This window comes from Musa acuminata, chromosome BXJ1-11 (assembly GCF_036884655.1).
Source record: "Musa acuminata AAA Group cultivar baxijiao chromosome BXJ1-11, Cavendish_Baxijiao_AAA, whole genome shotgun sequence".
Taxonomy (NCBI): Eukaryota; Viridiplantae; Streptophyta; class Magnoliopsida; order Zingiberales; family Musaceae; genus Musa; species Musa acuminata.
The window spans coordinates 25,690,345-25,709,659 of record NC_088337.1 but is presented as its reverse complement, the minus strand read 5'-3'; the positions used below and the strand labels follow the sequence as shown (position 1 = coordinate 25,709,659).

The following is a 19,315-nucleotide window of genomic DNA, read 5'->3' as shown; positions in this document are numbered from 1 at the left end:
CATGGTATGATCAAAATAAATATAAGAATGAAATTACACTTATAGCTTTAATCTTATGAAATTATGTTTCATTACAAGATTAATATATTAATTATACTATCTCTATTGAGGTATCTGATCAGTTAGTATATTATTATATGAGTAATACGTCTCAAATTCGAATTCATCTGTTATTATATATAAAAAAAATATTTTATTAAAAAATATAATCGGAATACAAATATAAAACCGCTTTGAGACTTATTTGAGAAAACAAACTTTCTTTAATTCATATAGCAATATAAAAAATTATGGTGTCATAATGTAACCTTCCATTAGTACGCCTCTCTTCACGCTGAAAGATCGTTTTGCGTACACGCTTTCGTAGACGGTGCCGCTGCTCTTCCCCCTCCAAAACCCCGATCACTGGCTTCCTAACCAAACCCTAACCTCTGATCCCTCGCTGAGCTCTAACCCTAGCCTTTGAAAGCGGAAGGGAGGTAAGAGGGGGCGAGAGGCGAAGCAATGGAGGATCGTTTAGGGCAGAAGCAAGGCCCGCAGGTGTTTCCCTCCATCACTCTCTCCCACCTCTCGTCCTCTGCTCCCTCCTCCTCCGCCGCTTCCGCCTTCTTCTCCGACGACCGCTCCGGCTGCTCTCGTCTTCGGTTCCACCAGCCGTGCTCGCCCGTCCCTGTTTTTGACCTTGATCTTCAGAAGATTCAGGTTCGATGCCTTTCTGCCTTTCTTTGTTTTATGGTGCTGGGTACTGGAGAATGTGGGTGATGTTTTGTTACCCTTGTCTTTGTCTTCGGATCGTCTGTTGTCCAGATCTTCAAGTTAGGTCTGCTGGAGTTGCTGTGCGTGACCAATGAGACGGGAGACGATGACCCCGAAGAGGTTTTGTTACTTTACTTGAATCATCCACTTGATTTACTGATATTTACAGTTTTACCTTTAAATGATGGTTGATTCTCATTCTCGTTGATGTTTTGTCATAATGTATTTTTCGGTTGCACATAGTTGGTTCAGTAGAATTTATTATTTCGTTTAACAAGTTCCTTCTCCGCGTTACACAGTGTGCTTGTCAAATTTGATAATACCCTTATCATGGAATAGATTATAAGGCCGTAAAAGAGTTTTATGTAAATTTAATTTCTTTTTGGCAGAAATTGCTGTTACAAAAGAGGAAACAATTTGATTGAACAAAAAAGTGAATATGAGGAGATATGTAGAACTTGTTAAAGCTGCTGATGATTCATGTCGACTTGTTTATCAAGGTGTGAAATTGAATAGTCTTAGATGTTGTTAAAACTTATGAATATTTCGGGCCCATTCTTCAAAATTTTGAGCTTTTTGGAATGACTAGAAATCCACTTAAAACCTTTATCATAGTATCAAAGTAGGTCATGAAAACCTTTATCATGGTATCAAAGTAGGTCATGAGTTCAAAGACTGTGTATGTTCATTTTTCTCAGTGTTTAATTAAAAACATACCGATTCTTCATTTGGGCCTGCACCATACACATGGATTTCGTTTACACTTCAACCCTAGACTGGCTTTCATATGAGAGGGAATTCTAAAGTTGGACCCTCTCCTAAAAGCTTAATCTTTTGGGATTCCTGGGTATCTCAATTAAAAACTTTATCAGATGTTCTGCATATGCTAGTCTGATAAGGAATGGGTAATGTACATAAATGATTGTGTTACAACAATAGCTACTGCCAAGAAGTGTTAAAATATTTCAGAATTTCTATAAGATGTAATTGTTAAAATGCTTTTCTACTCAAGAAAGTACAATAGAATCTTATAAGAGTACATAATTTAAACATCGATAAGATTTTATGGGTAAATTTGATTGGATAATGACTCTATAAGAGCTTCTTAAAGGTGAAAAGAGAGAAAATAATAAGTTGTTAAACTAATTTGGTAATTACAGACATCTCTATTTATAGGAATTATGGGATAAAAGCTACTCTCGTAATCTCACAAAGGGTTACTGAAATAGGGATCTGGAGTTTTGAAAATATGGTTTCTAGACGATAAGGTAACCTTGAACGCTTCATGTGCAGATTAGACAATAGGGTAAGTAGGAAGAAGGTCAGTTAAATTTAGACAGTTGGGTGGTTAGGCTGGGTTTCATTTTTTGTAAAACATAACTTGTTGTAACAGGTTATAACTAGTTAATAACTAACTCTAACCAATCATAATTAACTTGTACTCTATTGAAATAAATAAAACGTGAAATACTTAACAAATTGCAACTTGGCTTATTCAAACATGACTAAATCTGAAACTCAATTAGTTCATGAGGTTTAACTATGTCGGGTGGTTTTGTTGAATTCTATGGTCATATGATCCAAATTTAACATAAACTTTCGGATTGGAAATATCAAGTCATGTCCGTTGTTGTTTTTAATCTTTACTTACACTAGTGTGAACAATAACTTTTGAGAAGCTTATTGTAAACTAGACACTGATAGTTTTTCCAAAAATATTTGGCATCTGTGCTAAACTGCATTGCACATATTAGTCTATTTCACTTTGGTTGTGTTACTCTTTTGTTGTATATGCTTTTTAACTGTTAATGGGTTGTGAAAATTATAGCTGTGTGCCTTTTTAGATTGATACAGTCTAACTCTTCCCTGTCTCATAATCAAATCCATTAACTGCATTTGCTTTTTCTAATATTTCTGATGCAGAAATATTTTTCGAGAGTATTTAAGATAGGTTTCAATACAAAGGATGAAACCAAAGCTTTTCATTTGGCCTTTGAACAGTGGAAGCTTGGAGTGGTTGTTGCAAAAACTGGTATCATTTATTTGAAATTGCTACAATGTCTTTATGATACTATTTTAAGATCTTTGCTCTTAGTGGAAAATGCATATATCCTTTTTTTTGTTTGATCTTTTTAAGGTTAAGTAAACTCAAAAAGAGGATATTGGAAGCTAACATTTTTGTGTTTTTTAGTGCTTAAATGAAATTTGATTTCCAAGTGGATGACCTGTGACTTTAGAGGTTATGCAGCAAGCTCTGACATGTGGTATTAATTTTCTTTGGTCTGAAGTCATTGAAAAAGATTTTGAAAAACCGTACTTTGTGTTGCAAATGCAATTTGAGGGTTCTAGACTTAGGGGCCTTTCATGTGTTACTGTTTTTTAATTCGTTACAAAGTTATAATTTGGATGAATTACTAGGCATTACTTGGCTTGGTTTCTTTTACTGAATATTGGCATTGACAATTTCTTGGAGTGACGGATTGCTGTTTTAATCATATGACACTCAGTACACTTACACATCATGTTTGCGTACGTGGCTGTTATTTGCCGATCTGACCATGTACCAGTGTCAAAACATAAAGATTGATACTGGTAAACACCTTGTTATTGCATTTTATGATACCATGCAGCACAAATCGGTATACCACCCAGTACTATACTAACATCATAATGGTCCAAAGGTTAGCAAAACCATTAGCAAAACCAGTATTGGTCCATGATACGGATCCTTGATTCCTTTGTGATGCTATGTTCTTGTTCCAAGTTGTATTGTGACATTTTGTTTGAAAGACACTTTGATCATCTGATGTCTACCTTTTATAAATTCATATGGCTATCAAACATCTTTGTAACCTAAGAAATTGTAAGTCGACATCTCTAATTCATAGCAAATCACAATTTTCAACATATACTTGGACATTGATTTTAGCGTGAGCCATGCAACCAAGGTGTTTGACACATGTCCGTGACACATTTTGGTATTGTTTTTCCATTGTGGTGTACGTACTGTCATGGATGCAGCTAGGTGTTTGACACATCTTTGCATTTTGGTTTTACTTTCTGGGATTATGTTATTTCATCTTCTGTCCATTTGAAAATGTAATGAATTTTGTCAATGTCTAGATCAAAGTTTCTAAAAGTGGAAGTGGTATGCAGTGGTCATGTTGCTGCATATGGTGCATCTGTAGCATGCAGTTGCATTGGTGCATGCGTACACACATATACAGGTTCCATTTTAAGAAATTTACAAAATTAATTTCAGAAAAGTATTAAAATAGTGAATATAAACTTTCTCATGCAATGTAATCACACTATATGGTTAGTTGACAATATATCTTTTCATTCAAGCATGGTAAGGCAAGTTACATGTAGATATACAAATTATAAAAAAGAACTACTAGATTTCTGTTGGATTCACTGTTTTACCACATAACTCATACAAGATAAATGTTTAAATCCTATAATCACAATCTAATGTAATATACACAAGCTTGACAAAACTCTCTAATATTAAGTTAAAGGCTGAAAGTTTCAAATATTTTCTAATAGAAATATGAAAATCTGACCATATTTTGAATCATTAACTGTTATGCGGTCTTACATGGTCTTATGCAGTATGCAGTCTTATGTTGCTGCATATGTCGCTTTATACGACCTCAAATGTTGTATGTAGTTCACTAATTTGAATTCCTGAAAACTGTTGTACTTAACTTTGACAATAAAATTAGGATAATATACATAACAATACTTTTGTCAGTTGTGACAAAATAGTGTTTCTTCATTTTGACTAAGCAAGTCGTTGTTTCATTAAATTGATAGTAACTTGTTTAATCATGGTCCTTTTTTTTCTTTCAGGTGGACCTTTAGAGAATGGATCACTAACAACTCCTAAAAGCAAATTTGATAATAAAATAGATGCCACTTCTGCCAAGATGTACTTCCATTATTATGGACAGCTGCTACATCAGCAAAATATGCTACAAGACTATGTGAGGACAGGTTTGTACAATAAGGATATCTATCAGTCATCATCTGTTGGTCTTGTATTATGTTATTAGGTTATAGAAGGAACAAACTCTTGCTTTTAACACACTAATCAAGTCATCTTACCTCTACTTTTAGTTTTCTCATTTATGAATATTGCCATGAAATCTTTTATTTATATTTTTATACTTCTTTGGTATTTCAGGAACCTATTATGCTGCAGTGATTGAGAACCGTATAGATTTCTCTGGTCGTATTGTGCTTGATGTTGGTGCTGGTAGCGGCATTCTTTCACTGTTTGCTGCTCAGGTATGTTTAAACTTATGGATAAACTTTTTAATTCATTTGAGAACAAAGTAATTATCCTGTTCATTATATTCAGGCAGGTGCCAAACACGTTTATGCTGTAGAAGCATCTGAGATGGCAGAATATGCACGTAGGCTTATTGCTGGAAATCCATCACTTGGACAGCGTATCACGGTTTGATCTTACTAGAGTTAATCACTGAAGTTGACATGTCGGACTTTTCTATAGTAATTAACTTTAGAACTCTACTCATTTTATGATCATCTGGTTCATGATGATCAGGTTATCAAAGGTAAAATTGAGGAAGTGGATCTACCTGAGAAAGCAGATATACTTATTTCTGAGCCAATGGGTGGGTGCTTTTCTCTTTGTTTCTAATGTTGTTATTGACTTTTAGTTTTTCTCTTCCTTGGTGTTATCTGTACTAAAAACCAAGTGGACTGATCCGTAACAATGTGTATCTACCGGTCCAATTTGAAAGTGGGACATGGACCGGCAGATTTTCCCCTGTCTGTTCTGAATCAGGAGTTACTGCTCGATAATCCACCCGAACTGGGCTTTTCTGCTTGGTTTTAATGGATAAAACTGGGGGGTACCAGGTGTTAAGGCTACTGTCTGGCACCTGTATCCTATGTTTTCAAATATTTTACAGCTGACAGCTATTATTTATTTATTTATTTTCTTTTTTCATCTCTGATCCCCCCTTCTCTCTCTCCCTTTCTCTCTTGTCATTTTCCCCTCCCCTCGTCTCTGAGTGTTGCCACCTAGCCTCACTGTTGCCACACCACTTTGATAAGATCCTAGGGTTTTATCATGGAAGAAAGGGGGGAATGATCACTTCGAGGGGATCGGCCTCCTTGATTACTTTGAGGGGATCGGCCTCCTTGATCACTTTGAGGGGATCGACCTCCTAGGGTTTGTCAAAAGACTTAATAATATTTCATTGTCTGTCAAAAGAAACGATTACATCACTATTTATAGAGTTCCACCTAGAGTCCACAAGGACTTGGACTCTTAATAATAAATAAATATTAAATAAATCTCTACCCGATTCTAACTGAACTAAACAGACTCAATAAACATTATTCAAAAGCTTAAAAAATAAAGGGATCCTAAGGAATCCTAACACATTTCTCCTCCACCTCCATTTCCTACTCCTCTTCCTCCCTGTGCCCCTCTTTCCTCCTGTCATTCTCCTTCTCATTTTCCTCCTCCACTTCTCCTCTTCTTCCACCACCTCCTCATGCACCCTTTCTTGTTCCTCCTCTGCCTTCTCCTCCTCTTGTTTTCGTGATGCTGTATCTGTCCCAACTTGTACGATTAAAATTTTGTGGGTGAAAATCTTGAATGTACTCAGAACAAACTTTTTTGATGTGGATGGTGCCCGAATATTGTCTCAAGCTATAGCCCAAACCTTTTGTAGGAATAAGCTGGCTATTACATAAGCAATGTTGGATGATCTAACTATGAATTTATCTATTATCTCAAGCAATGTTATATGCTAAAACATGAACTTTTCGATTTAGTGTAGAGCATGAGGCTTGCAGGATGGAGGGGGATTGAAAGGGAGGTGCAGGAGCACAAATGAGCTGTATCAGTCATTTCAGCTCTAGTATTAGCTTAAGTCAGTCGATGGTAGGCAGATGGTGGCAGCGATTTATTGAGCCCTTTTAAATCAGTTGACACTAGTTGATTTTAGCTATTGGTGAAAATGTCCATGTCCAAGAAATCAGCCAAATATGAGACAGCTTTACTGGATTCTGACTAGTAATGATGGTAATGCAATCATATGTTCAATAAATTAGGAGAGAGCATTATACTTTTGTATTTGAAACAAATGGGAATACATAAAAATGAAATGTGTTTAGGAATTTGGACATTCATGTATTTGGAAGGATAACATAATCTTCTTTATACAAATTTTAATATTCTGGAAAAATCATGGTATGCTATTGTTAGCTAGGATTTCAATACATGTTGTGGATACAGGAAGAGAGATTTATTCCTTATTTGTTTGTTATGAAATTTTGAATGAAAGCTTTAATCATATGTTTGGCTTTAGTATAAGGTGCATTTGGAAGATTAACTTTGCAGCTCTGATCATTTCATGTGATATGGTGTGTGCTGGATGCCCTCATCTGGGACTGAAATTCTACAATCAATCATGCAATATTTTTATTACTAAAACAATTTAACCATCATGAGATCTGCATGAAATAATTACTGGGATTAAAATCTTTAAAATTTACTTAAAATATATTAGTTTAAGTAGAACTATTTAAAAGTGGAGATATAAGTAGATTATATGGTCTGTTTCAAAAAGAAAAAAATCTAAGAAAAAAATATATAAGAGTTTAAGAATTTTTGAATGTGATGTGATGCCTTGATGCAGCATGTACTTGGGCACAACTATTTTCATACTCTGTGGGTGTGCTTTGCTTCATAGAACAATTGCTTTGTGCAGAATTATGATTAAACATTTTTGTTTTCTTATTTTTAATTGATGACTCGGGTAGTTTTTTTGTATTATATTGCTGTTGTGTTTGTGCATTGGGTTTAGGCTTTGCTTTTATTGATATGAATTTAATTATGAAAAAAATTCAATTGATTTGTATAATTGGGTTGATTAAACATGCATATTGGTCAGTTTCTGTGGGATGTTTTGACTTTTCTGCAAAAGGAATTAGCTTCCAACTCATTGAACCATTACATGGAACAAGCCATCAGAAGCTTATCTTCTCTGATGTTAATAATACAAGTTGCTTACAAACAATGACCTTTCTTGGTTTATGTTATCATTGATCTTCTTTAAAAATTTTCAGGCACCCTATTAGTAAATGAAAGGATGTTAGAGACATATGTAATTGCAAGGGATCGATTCCTTATCCCTGATGGGAAGATGTTTCCATCCTTAGGAAGGTACTTAAAACTGTTTATCATTCCTATGCTTATGCAAGGAACTTAAATTTTTAGCAATGCTTGATACATACAGGTTGCTGACCATATTTTCATACCTTATCTAGTGCTGCTTTTTCTAGTGCTGACCTCTTTCCCGACTGGTTGTAATAGTTTGAGAAGAAAATTTACGTACATCAAGGTCTGGTGCATCTAGATTAATTGAGATCTGCCGTAGATTTTAAAAGTTCTTGTTTTTTCAGATTGGGTGGATCAAATCATGGGGTCTTTCTTTTTTTTCCTTTGGTTGCTATTGGACGCTGTGGGGTGAAAGTCTATGTGCAAAATAACTGTAGTCAGTATTATCAGATATGATTTGATGCAAGTCATCGTGGGTATCAGAGAGAAGTGAAAAAGAAAGAATATTTAGGTGGAGATGAGATATCTAGGTCAAAGACTCCAACAAACTTACTCATTAAATCATCTTACTAACTCATAACAAACACTATACAGAAGAGAATCCCTTATTTACAATTTAGAGCATGGTTATCAATTCTGTACCAACCGACCCTCCAGTCACTGGGTCACGGGTTTAACCAGTGGGTCAACTGGTCAGACTGTATGTTTAATTAAATAATATTTTAAAAATATTTACGATAATAAAAACACAAAAAATGGAAAAGCAACCATAGCTACTAAATACTAAAGTAGAAGCGAAATAAAAATTATTATTACTAATAATATAAAAAAATCAGTCATTAAGCATGAGTTGTTAACTAATACAATCAAACTTTTGTTATCAATTTTCAACTAATTATGATGAACATAGCAATATTTTTTATATTTTATTTTATTAAATGAAATAAATTTCTAATTAAATAATCTTTAAAGTATTAAACACAAACATGCATTGTGAAGACACAGATTATGTGGAATGTAATAAATTTAGAGATAAAGAGTAGATTATACATTAGATTCAACAAGATCACAAACAAAACTCAGCTTGAAGAGGGGAGGAGATTATCCATTACATGAAGCAAGATCACAAACAAAATTCAAGTGGAAAAAGAAACATGCATGTGAAAGATTACTCAGATTTGATCACGTCATCCCGGCAGCCACATCAACATCTAGAATTGATCATGTCAGACTTTCGGTTGACTCGAAATGATTTATGCTTTTCTTGCAAAAACATGTCTTTATGCCTGAATTATCATACATGGGATAATACATGGGTCTGAAGGTGTTAACGGGTAAAGATGTAGTCAATCATCACAAGGTGTTGAGATCAAAACCTGCTTTCACCACTTATCCTTTTGCAAAATAAAAAAATAAAAAAATAAAAAATAAAACTCAGTACCTTAAAGTAGAACACTGTACTTCTAAAAAAAATAAACATAAATCAACTTACAGATGTCCAAAACAGTCCTGTGAAATATCTTAAATAATGGATGATGATGCAAATTTTGTTCCTAAAAAATATTACAATATTGAGAAAGCAAAACACCTCAAGGTGTTACACCCGATAACACCAAAGCATTTTTTTATATTCAAAAGAAGGAGCAACTCCTAAAAAGTATTTATTGTTCCCTATGATCTTTCAATCTGATTCAAGACTAAAAACCACGTCGCTGTTAAAGATGGAGGTCTGTACATGATCCAGATGTCAAGAAGCTTCCAAATGACAATCAGACAACAGTAAACACCAAATAAAATAATATGGAGACTTGGGGGAAATTATTGATGATTGGTCATATACATTGGTAAGATGCAATCGAGTATTATTTATAGATTTAGCTCATATTCTGAAGGAGCAAAGTAGACGTGAAATAGTTTAGATCTTTATTATTATGCCAATGTGTCACTTCAGTTTACTTCTATAATTTGCAACGGAAAGTAGTATCAGTTGTTGGTTCTTCTTAGCTTGTTAGCCATTTATAATACAGGTTGAAACTGTGTAGAAAGTAGAAACTTAGTTTAGTGCTCAAACTCATGATATCGCACATAGCTGACCATCTTTAGCAAACTTGGAACATGATTTCTGGAATTTTCTTCTGTTGAAAGAGTCTGTATCACATTGTCTCTCTCAAAAAGTCCATAAAACTACGTTTTTACAAAAAAATGGATATTTGATTTCTTTTTATTTGTTTGTCCCATAATTTTGTTAACATTATCATCTGACTGCTGACCTTTTCGATTCCTGACTTTGCAGGATACACATGGCACCATTTAGCGATGAATATCTTTATGTTGAAATTGCAAATAAGGTACTTGTTGGTTAAATGTATTTTTTTCTGTTCCAATCATGCGGATATTCTATGCTTGCATAGGTGTGTCTGAAGTTATTTTTTATGCTTTTGAAGATATGCTGATTCAGAACCAGTTCCATTCTGTTTATAACTTAATCACAGTGGCTGAGTGATATATCTAGTATACTGTAATTTACTTGCAGCTGAATTTGAATTCTTTCAAAAATTTGTGAACATCTTATTTTGCATGGCTAATCAGATCTGACATGGATATGGTCTTCATAGCTTGTAAATTTTTTTTTCCTGTTGTGCATAACTTTGTTAAGAAATAGGCTTTTCCTGCAATTATCTGTTTGGTGCTTTGTAAATCTATTTACAATATTAAAGTTCAAGTTGCTAGTAGAAAATCTTTGTTTAATTAATGGTGGAAAATTAAGTAGCATAAAACAAGGAAGGCAGCCCATGTAACATAACTGTGGGTTCTGTAAATACGTGCACTTTTGGTTAGTGTAATGCACTAGTATCAACTTCTTTAAAATTGAGTCCTTACTGTGAACAGTCTCAACATGGTGACATTTAAGTTCCAGAATAGATACTGAGATCCTTGTCTGTAGAGATAGGGGTCTTCCAATGTTGCTCTCCGGTCATCAAATGCTAGTTTTTAGTATCATTCTAGTACATAGCTTGCATGAGAACCTCATTGAAAGGAATCGTTTAAGAGTGTCAATTAATGGTTTAAAACGTGCCCTGGTAGGAAGCTACATTGTTCAGGCACACTTAAGCTATGCTAATGGATCTGGACATCATATTGGTTAAATTGGATATGAAATTATTATTATTTTTTGACTCAAGTTCAACATGGAGAAAGCTTGTGCTTAAGCTTTTATCCTTTAATATACTGGTGCAATAGTTTCAGCCTTTCAGGGAAGTTGCTTGTCTATGCAGGCCTTGAAACATTATGCCAGCTCTTTTGAATTCTGGTGATCATGACCCTCTTAAGAGAATATTAATTTGGGGAAATGTTACAAGGCAGTGTTTTTGCTATATGAGTTTTAGACATTTGACACAGATTTTTATCAAATCATCTTGCAAGTCAGGATTCATTTGCAATATACTACCTGGTGATAATCACACTGATTGATGTGTCATACACTTTGTTTCTACAGGCTAACTTGTGACCTGTGTATCGAAGATTATATATTAGGATAACCTGTCTTTCAAGGCTTGTTTGGATAAATTAATTATATTTCAGTACATATCAGTCTTATCAAAAGTGACCCAGATCATAAATTGAGTTTCCTTTTTATCCCTTTGAAATATTTAATATCTCTTTGCCACTTATGCTTCAGTATCATCAATTTTATCTGGTATAATTTCTTTGAAGATCAATTTGTGCTATTCCTGATTGATCCGAGTTTGATGGAGTCTAGTCTGCTTTCTATTTGAGCTTTTTTTGATCTTTGACGCTGCAGCAATAATGTTGAAGAGATCCAGATACATGTTTATAGACAAGATGCTGTTCAAGGTTTTATAGTTAACTTGTATAGTTTCGAGAACCCAATCCAATGCTGGTTTGCCCTTGAGGTGATTTGGGTATTCTGGTACTTGTTTCATATAGCCTGCTTCTTCAGTGGTTAAAGAAGAGGCATTAAAGCCTCTAAAACATTAGTTAACTTGTAAAGTTTCCAACCACCCCGTTTCAATGCTGGTCTGCCCTTGAGGTGATTTGGGTATTCTGGTACTTGTTTCATAAAGTCTGCTTCTTCAGTGATTAAAGATAGAGGCATTAAAGCCTCATATTATCTGACTTGTAAAGTTTCCAACCACCACATTCCAATGCTGGTCTGCCCTTGAGGTGATTTTGGTATTCTGGTACTTGTGTCATAAAGCCGCCTTCTTCATTGATTAAAGAAAGAGGCATTAAAGCCTCTAATACATTAGAGAATGTAGTTGTTTAATTTCTATAACTCGATGAGCTTTCATTTAGTTTGGTTGCTTTTTCATGCATTGGAATTACTCGTGTCATGCATTTTCGGTTACAATTTTTTCGTTGTTTATTTTGAGTATTTGGTCTGTTTTGTTTGGCTTTGTCATTAGTGATATTTTTCATTAAAAAGTGCCATTATGCTCAGCCCTGATATGTACATAACATTCTCTAATTGTGATTATGTAGGCCCTATTTTGGCAGCAGCACAACTATTATGGGGTTGATCTTACTTCTTTATATGGATCTGCTTTCCAGGGATATTTCTCTCAGGTTTATTTTGCTACTTCTTTGTGTAACTTATTTTCTGCTTATATGCATATCCAGGCTTTGTTCTTTTATTGATATGTGTACTGGTCTACATTTATTACATAAAAATAATCGAGTTCTCAGAGCTGACTCAAGGTCTACATGTATTCTAATATTTCTGGATTGTATTTATCTTACATTTTAATTCTTTCTTCTTATACATGGGGGCTTATAGAATGACAGAAAGGAACATAAATAGGAACATTAAAGAATGAATGCAATTTCTTTTTCCTATTGACAATTGAATGCAATTTCTTTTCTAAATATGCATGATTGGTGTGAGGTCACATTCATTCTCCTGGGGTGAGCTTAAAGACTCAGCATGAGCCCAAGATTTTTATTTATTAACTTTCCACTACCCATTATCTTATTTATCCTCTTTAATCATTGCATAAGCAGTAAAGCCCTAGAAATCTATCAGTATCCTTGTTATGCTATACATTGCCTTACACCAATCCACCGAGACCATGACCTGCTGACTGGTCTTTGTTTAATAGAGCAGCAACAGGTTCTACTGTACTCTAGAAGTGGAGCAACCTCAATAACTTAAGGGAATCATTCTCGAAGGGCTGCATTTAGTATCTATCCCTTTAAGTTCTAGTATTTGTTTGAACATGCTCTACTTGTATCCTACATTGCTAAAATTATTTTTATCAAATCAAGTGTGCTTTGATTGAAATCCTCTTCTGTGTTTCTCTCTTCTCCCACTTTCTTTTTTCAATCTTCCTGAACCCTACTACTGCTCTTATTGATTGTCCTATGTTGCCACACTCCAATCAAGATCAAAGGCATGGTGGACAAGGACTACAATAAAGTCAATGCTGGCATAGGCTAAGGAGTTACATACTGAGAGCCAGAGTAGTTGTTGCAATGGGCTGTTGCCAAGAAGGATATATTGGGAATGCCTTATAGATGGGTGCTTGAAAAGATAATATGGGACACTGTTACTGCAAAGGAGTACTAAAGTAAGTTTCTTGAAGACATTACTACAAGAATGTATCCAAAAGATTAGTTGATATCTTTGTTGCTGCAGGAGGGTACTCAAACATTCCTAGACTGATCAGACCTGCATTAGAAGTATGGGAACCTGTACGAATTATAAGGTAATCCATAATATGTATAGCAGGTGGCAATAGAGATGGAGTAGAAATTGTTGGGTTGTCAATTGAGAGCAAGTGCATTGGAAATATGCCACTTTGTAAATATGCCCATATGAACATGGTGTGATGGTTGTGGTTGGGTTAGGTAACAGTTTAGAAGTGTTAAGGGGTGTTGGTTGGTATTGGAGTATGTAAGAAATTGTGTAGTTGATATTGTAAACTGTCATAGAACCAGGAGGAAAATGGTAATGCGTAGTAGATATCCATGAGAGTTTCTGAAGATGATCATGTGAGATGGTCATTGTCGTTAGGAAGGTTAGACTTCAGAGCATGAAGATAATTGAGACCTAACTGGTTTTGGTACCAAATTGATAGGAGATAATCCTCCTATCAGGGGTTTTTCCAATTTGAGGGGAAAAAGATGTCCTGAAGATAAAACATAGAGAAGATGTGATTATTTACTCTAAACTAATCATATTTTATTTCATGAAGAAAAATAACAAATTCTCAAGCATGTTGATGATTACTCTCATGAATATACTTCTAAGAGGTCTTACAGAAAAAAATTCTAAGTTTTTGGTCGTATTTGGTTAAACAAGAACTTAATTATCATCTGAATCTGAATTCTAATAGCTAAGCAATTTGCGTTAAAATACCATAGTTATACTAGGAATTTTGGGCATTGGTGAATTCAAAATCAATTACTTAAATACCTCTGAAAAGAATTAATAAATACAAAATATCCTTTTCTAACTTGATTAGGAGTGGATTAAGAAGTCTCCAGTTGTTTCTTAACATTAAGTTAAATGTTCTTCCGAGGTGCATAGATCTTGAAATATTACTTATGAGCTGTTGCAATTATTACAATAACAAAGTTGTAATATCCCAACTGTTTGTGGTTGGTTACATGGATCTTTTACCCTCTTGTAAAAAAACATATTCTTAGTTAAAATCATATTATGAAGAATAGTAGGTTAAAATGTTTTTTTTAATACTTATGTAGTTGAGGTTTAGAAGAGGTGGAAACAATCTTTGGATATTTTCCTTAGATTTGGTGAGCATTTGGAGTAATTAAATTAATTACAACTCTTCTGCTTTGGCACTCTTTTGTATTGTTAGTGCATCTTGCCAGTTGGTCTTGTTGTCATGAAGCCACCCAAAAAATGATTTGGCTTACAAGATTTCCTTGTTCAATTGTCACATGTTGGAGTTACTAGGACTTGCTTATCCTTAGGTGGGATGCCCAGTTTACTGTATCTTTTAGAGCCATTAGCAATTTTCTTAACACTAGTGCCAATCCTGAAGAGAGTATAATTTGCAAATTGTCATTATCAATTTTTAGTTATGTTGCCCTATTCCAGTTATGATGTGTTTTACCATCTTCTGTTGAGGGCATGCTGGAGTATTTCTGATGCTCTGTTAGGTAGGACTTGCTTTTTCTTAGGTGGGATATCAAATTTACTTATCTTTTAACCATTAAAAATTCTCGACAGTTGCGTTAATCCTAAAAAGAGAACAATAAACAGATTCAATTATTCTTTTGTCCATATTGTCACTTTAATCGATTCCAGTTACAATGTGTTTTACCATCTTTTGTTGAGGGCATTGTACTACTGCTGATGCTATGTTAATTATGTTATAAACTATATAGTTGATGCTTGTTGAATATATAAAATTAATGGAAATATACCTCTAATTGATTTTCTGTTGCATTAAACAGCCTGTGGTTGATGCATTTGATCCGAGGCTACTGATCTCTCAGCCTATTGTGCACACACTAGATTTTACTTGCATGAAGGTAAAAAATTTTGGATGCATATATATTTTCTTGGTTCTTGGCATTATATTTCTTAACATATTTAGCAGTCCTTATATTTGATAATGCGAAATTGAAGTTTTTTAAGATCAGAAAATTTATTTACCTGAAATATCATGTTAATTTCCGTTTCTTAATGTCATATGCCAAATGGTGTTTCATTTTTTCGGTTAAATCAATTCATTTTAATGGTTAACTTATATTGGCTTCTTGAAATCCCAAAAACTAGCTAGTTGTTGGGCACTGTTAATGTCATATGCTAAATGGTGTTTCTTTTTTTTTTTGGTTAAATTGTGTTATTTTGATGGTTAACTTATATGGGCTTCTTGAAATCCCAAAAACTAATTAGGTTTTAGGCACTGTTAATGTCATATTCCAAATGGTGTATTGTTTTTTTGGTTAAATCATATTATTTTAATGGTAAACTTATATTGGCTTCTTGAAATCCCAAAAACTAATTAGTTTTTTTATCCATGACTCTTAATCATCCAGGAAGAGGATCTCTATGAGATTGATATTCCTCTAAATTTTGTTTCGTCTGTTGGTACACGGGTTCATGGCCTCGCTTGCTGGTTTGATGTTTTGTTCAATGGGAGGTAATTATACACGTATATTTCAGTCGCTATCTCTTCTTCAGAGACTTACATTGGCTGCTCTCTTTTTTATTTGTAAACAATGAGTACAATGTATGAAGACTTCACTGATAGATAATATTTGGTACACATTTTTTTCGTGAACATATTGTTTATCTTCATTTCAGGCCATATGATAATATTTTACTGCATTGTTAAGTACTGTTTTTTCACCTTTGCGAATATCTGATGATGCTTTTCAACTGGGCTAAGTCAACTGTATAAAATCCTAGAATAGCATGAACAAAATGTAAATGTTTGCTTAGCCTGCAATTATCAGATCATCGATCATTCTTGACATGAAAAGAAGTTTGAGCAACAGTGATCAAGAAATAAATCACATGTATAATTATAAAGTGAAGAACAGAAGGGGAAGGAGATTGGGTATTAGAGCTAATTTTGGCCAACTGAAAAGGGCCTCTTTATCCATTTTCTTAATTGTGTTGTTGAACCTAATATTTGACGGTGATGAATATAAATTTTGATCTGCTAATAATTGTTTTGAAGAAGTTTAATTGTAGGCAACCATGCCTAATTTTTATTTATGTTTGTTTATTATTTCTAAACCAAGCTATGAACAAAGAAAAAGACAACTCTCTCCTCCCCTCATGCTGATATGGGTGCACTTTCAAGAAAGAGAGGAGAGAGCATTGATCACTTGCAAGAACTATTTTTATTTAAATTCAAGGAACTATGTATAATCAGACACTTGAGTGATTTACAATCTACACCTGCAATCTGAGATTGCAGTTATATTGCTGATATACCTTATTAGATATGGTCCATTATATTCAACCCCTTGGAATAGTAAATCACATGGGTGTTATCTACAAAATGGTCTATCTACTAAAGCCTCGGGATTCTCGAGAATATATCGGTACCTGGCTCGCCAAGGAATCATAAAACAGGGAGTTATAATGACCCTGACAAAATTCTTGATTATAATCATCACAACTCATGAGGAGTCACATCCCCACTGATCCCTTGTTTAAAAAAAAGCCATTATATATATGGAAGTGGACCTGGCCGCCCGGTTTGGCCTGGTTTGTGTACCAGTCGGTTGTCGGATCAGTAAATATTGGCTGAGCCATGGCGAACTGGCCGGTTTAGCAAACCATGGTTCAATCTTCATAACTTTTTTACAGAACTCGCAACATTATCGTTTTTGTTGCCTCCAGTAAGATTTGATGAGAATATTAAATTATTAGTGTGATATATGCAAATTTTTTTCATAAAACTATATTACCGGTAACACATCATCTAACCAACACTTGAGGTTTTTTTTTTTTAGTTGTAGTTGCTAATGATCTTCAGAACATCATCCATGAAATTGATGTTATTTCATCCTGTAGTTCTGTTCAAAGATGGCTTACCACAGCTCCAGGTGCTCCTACAACTCATTGGTACCAGCTACGGTGTGTCCTTGCCCAACCAATATATGTCATGGCCGGGCAAGAGATAACTGGACGGTTTCACCTGGTGTCTCACAATGCTCAGAGCTATACGATTTACTTGACTTTGTCAGGTTGGCCAATATATGTGATTCTTGCAACTTTGTTGTGCTTATCCTAGTAAATATGTATTAGAAATTCTGATATGGTTTCTGCAATATTTCATAAGCTAAAACATGGGGAGCTGGTGCTGATCAAGGTGGAATATTGCAGACTTTTTCCTGTAAACTTGATCTTAAGGAACCATACTATCGGCTGTCTCAACCACTACCTTATATTTTACAGCAGGATCAGCAGTCAAACACAGAGCTTATGCAATCACAGGTAATATACTGAGATTTTATTCATATAGTGAGAAAATGTAATATACTGAGAGTTTATTCATATAGTGTTGCACCAGGCCTTTTGAGCCATTCAAAAGGAATCATGGATTTAAATACCACCCAGAACACTTGTACGGATTGGTATTTATTTATCTGAGTGCCAATCCAATATACTGAGAGAAAATGTAATATACTGAGAGTTTATTCATATAGTGTTGCGCCAGGCCTTTTGAGCCATTCAAAAGGAATCATGGATTTAAATACCACCCAGAACACTTGTACGGATTGGTATTTATTTATCTGAGTGCCAATCCAATCCAATTCGCTCAGTTCGTTCAGATATGAACTATATGAACAGCACTCACCTCCTTATACTGGGGGTCTCGGATGGTAAGCAGCCCACAAATAGTGCCTCTTTTTTCTAAGTTTTTAACAGTTGTCACATAGCGTTTGCTGCCTCCTCACTGTCATGTTGCCACCATCTCCTATTGGTACATATCAACATCCAACTATGTTGCCACCTCCTCACATAGCGTTTGCTGCCTCCTCTTTCACATTTACGTTCTTTTTGTTTCTCCTCTCTTCTTTGGTCCAAACGGTACCGACTCTCATTATGTGAATTTGTACTGATAGTGAAGTGATCACTTTTTCTTCCTTGAAATTAACCTGTCCTCCTGTATTACTTGACAAATTTTTGTGTGAATTTTCTATTGGGACAGGAACTTTCCCCACAAATTCAGGATGGGACTGGTCCCAGCCTAGCAATAATACCGTCACAGATTTCTGAGGCATCAGAGCAACAACACAAACATGGTTCCTGCTCAGGTTCATAAAATGACATTCTTGTTACCAGATTAGCTGCATCAATCCTGACATCACAGGTTGTCTATCTAGCGAGCTGACTACTGAATCAGGGCAGGAAGTCTGCTGCATTCTGCTGAAGCTTACTTGTGCAAATTATAATTAATTTATTAATTCATGCTGATCGGAACAATTCGAAAATTCAAGCTTTTCTGAACTAATGTTCTGGAAATTGATGTGTAGACAACTGGAGCTTTTAATGAGTGGATGGTTTCCTTTTTCATCCAAATGGTTTGCCTTTTTGTAATGTGGCGGTGTTTGGTGTATTATTCTCAATTAATGACGAATTTTTGCTATAGTGCAGCATAATCACGTTGGACAAAATTCTGTGTGTGCCGCCGGATAAGTTGTGTACTTCCAGATATTCTTTTTCTGGATGCAAACGTATTCAACCTATTGTTTTTGCATGTTGCATTGTTATTTTTATATTTATATTTATATTAGGATCTTTCATGTCATTAATATTCATATATATATATATATATATTTATATTAAGATCTTTCATGTCAACAATATCCATGTAAAAAATAAGGTTACTCCGATTTATGTTCGATATTTTTTATATAAGTATATAAATCAGAAATCTAAAAGACACTATCACTAAGAGCTTCTAAATGACATTAGTTTAGATTTGAATTGTAGCTAAC

At 34.5% G+C, this 19,315-nt stretch overlaps 1 protein-coding gene across 1 annotated transcript; it reads left to right on the top strand.

The window, feature by feature from the left end:
* Positions 1 to 314: 314 nt before the first annotated feature.
* Positions 315 to 18,979, top strand: LOC135597370 (probable histone-arginine methyltransferase CARM1). The gene is made up of 15 exons (XM_065090224.1): positions 315 to 702; positions 808 to 876; positions 2,680 to 2,788; positions 4,612 to 4,755; positions 4,946 to 5,049; positions 5,123 to 5,221; positions 5,330 to 5,399; positions 7,870 to 7,966; positions 10,155 to 10,209; positions 12,365 to 12,448; positions 15,305 to 15,382; positions 15,893 to 15,996; positions 17,385 to 17,557; positions 17,653 to 17,807; positions 18,526 to 18,979. Exons 1-15 carry the CDS (start codon positions 505 to 507, stop codon positions 18,637 to 18,639), a joined length of 1,653 nt encoding a protein of 550 aa, XP_064946296.1. The 5' UTR covers positions 315 to 504; the 3' UTR covers positions 18,640 to 18,979.
* Positions 18,980 to 19,315: the final 336 nt, after the last annotated feature.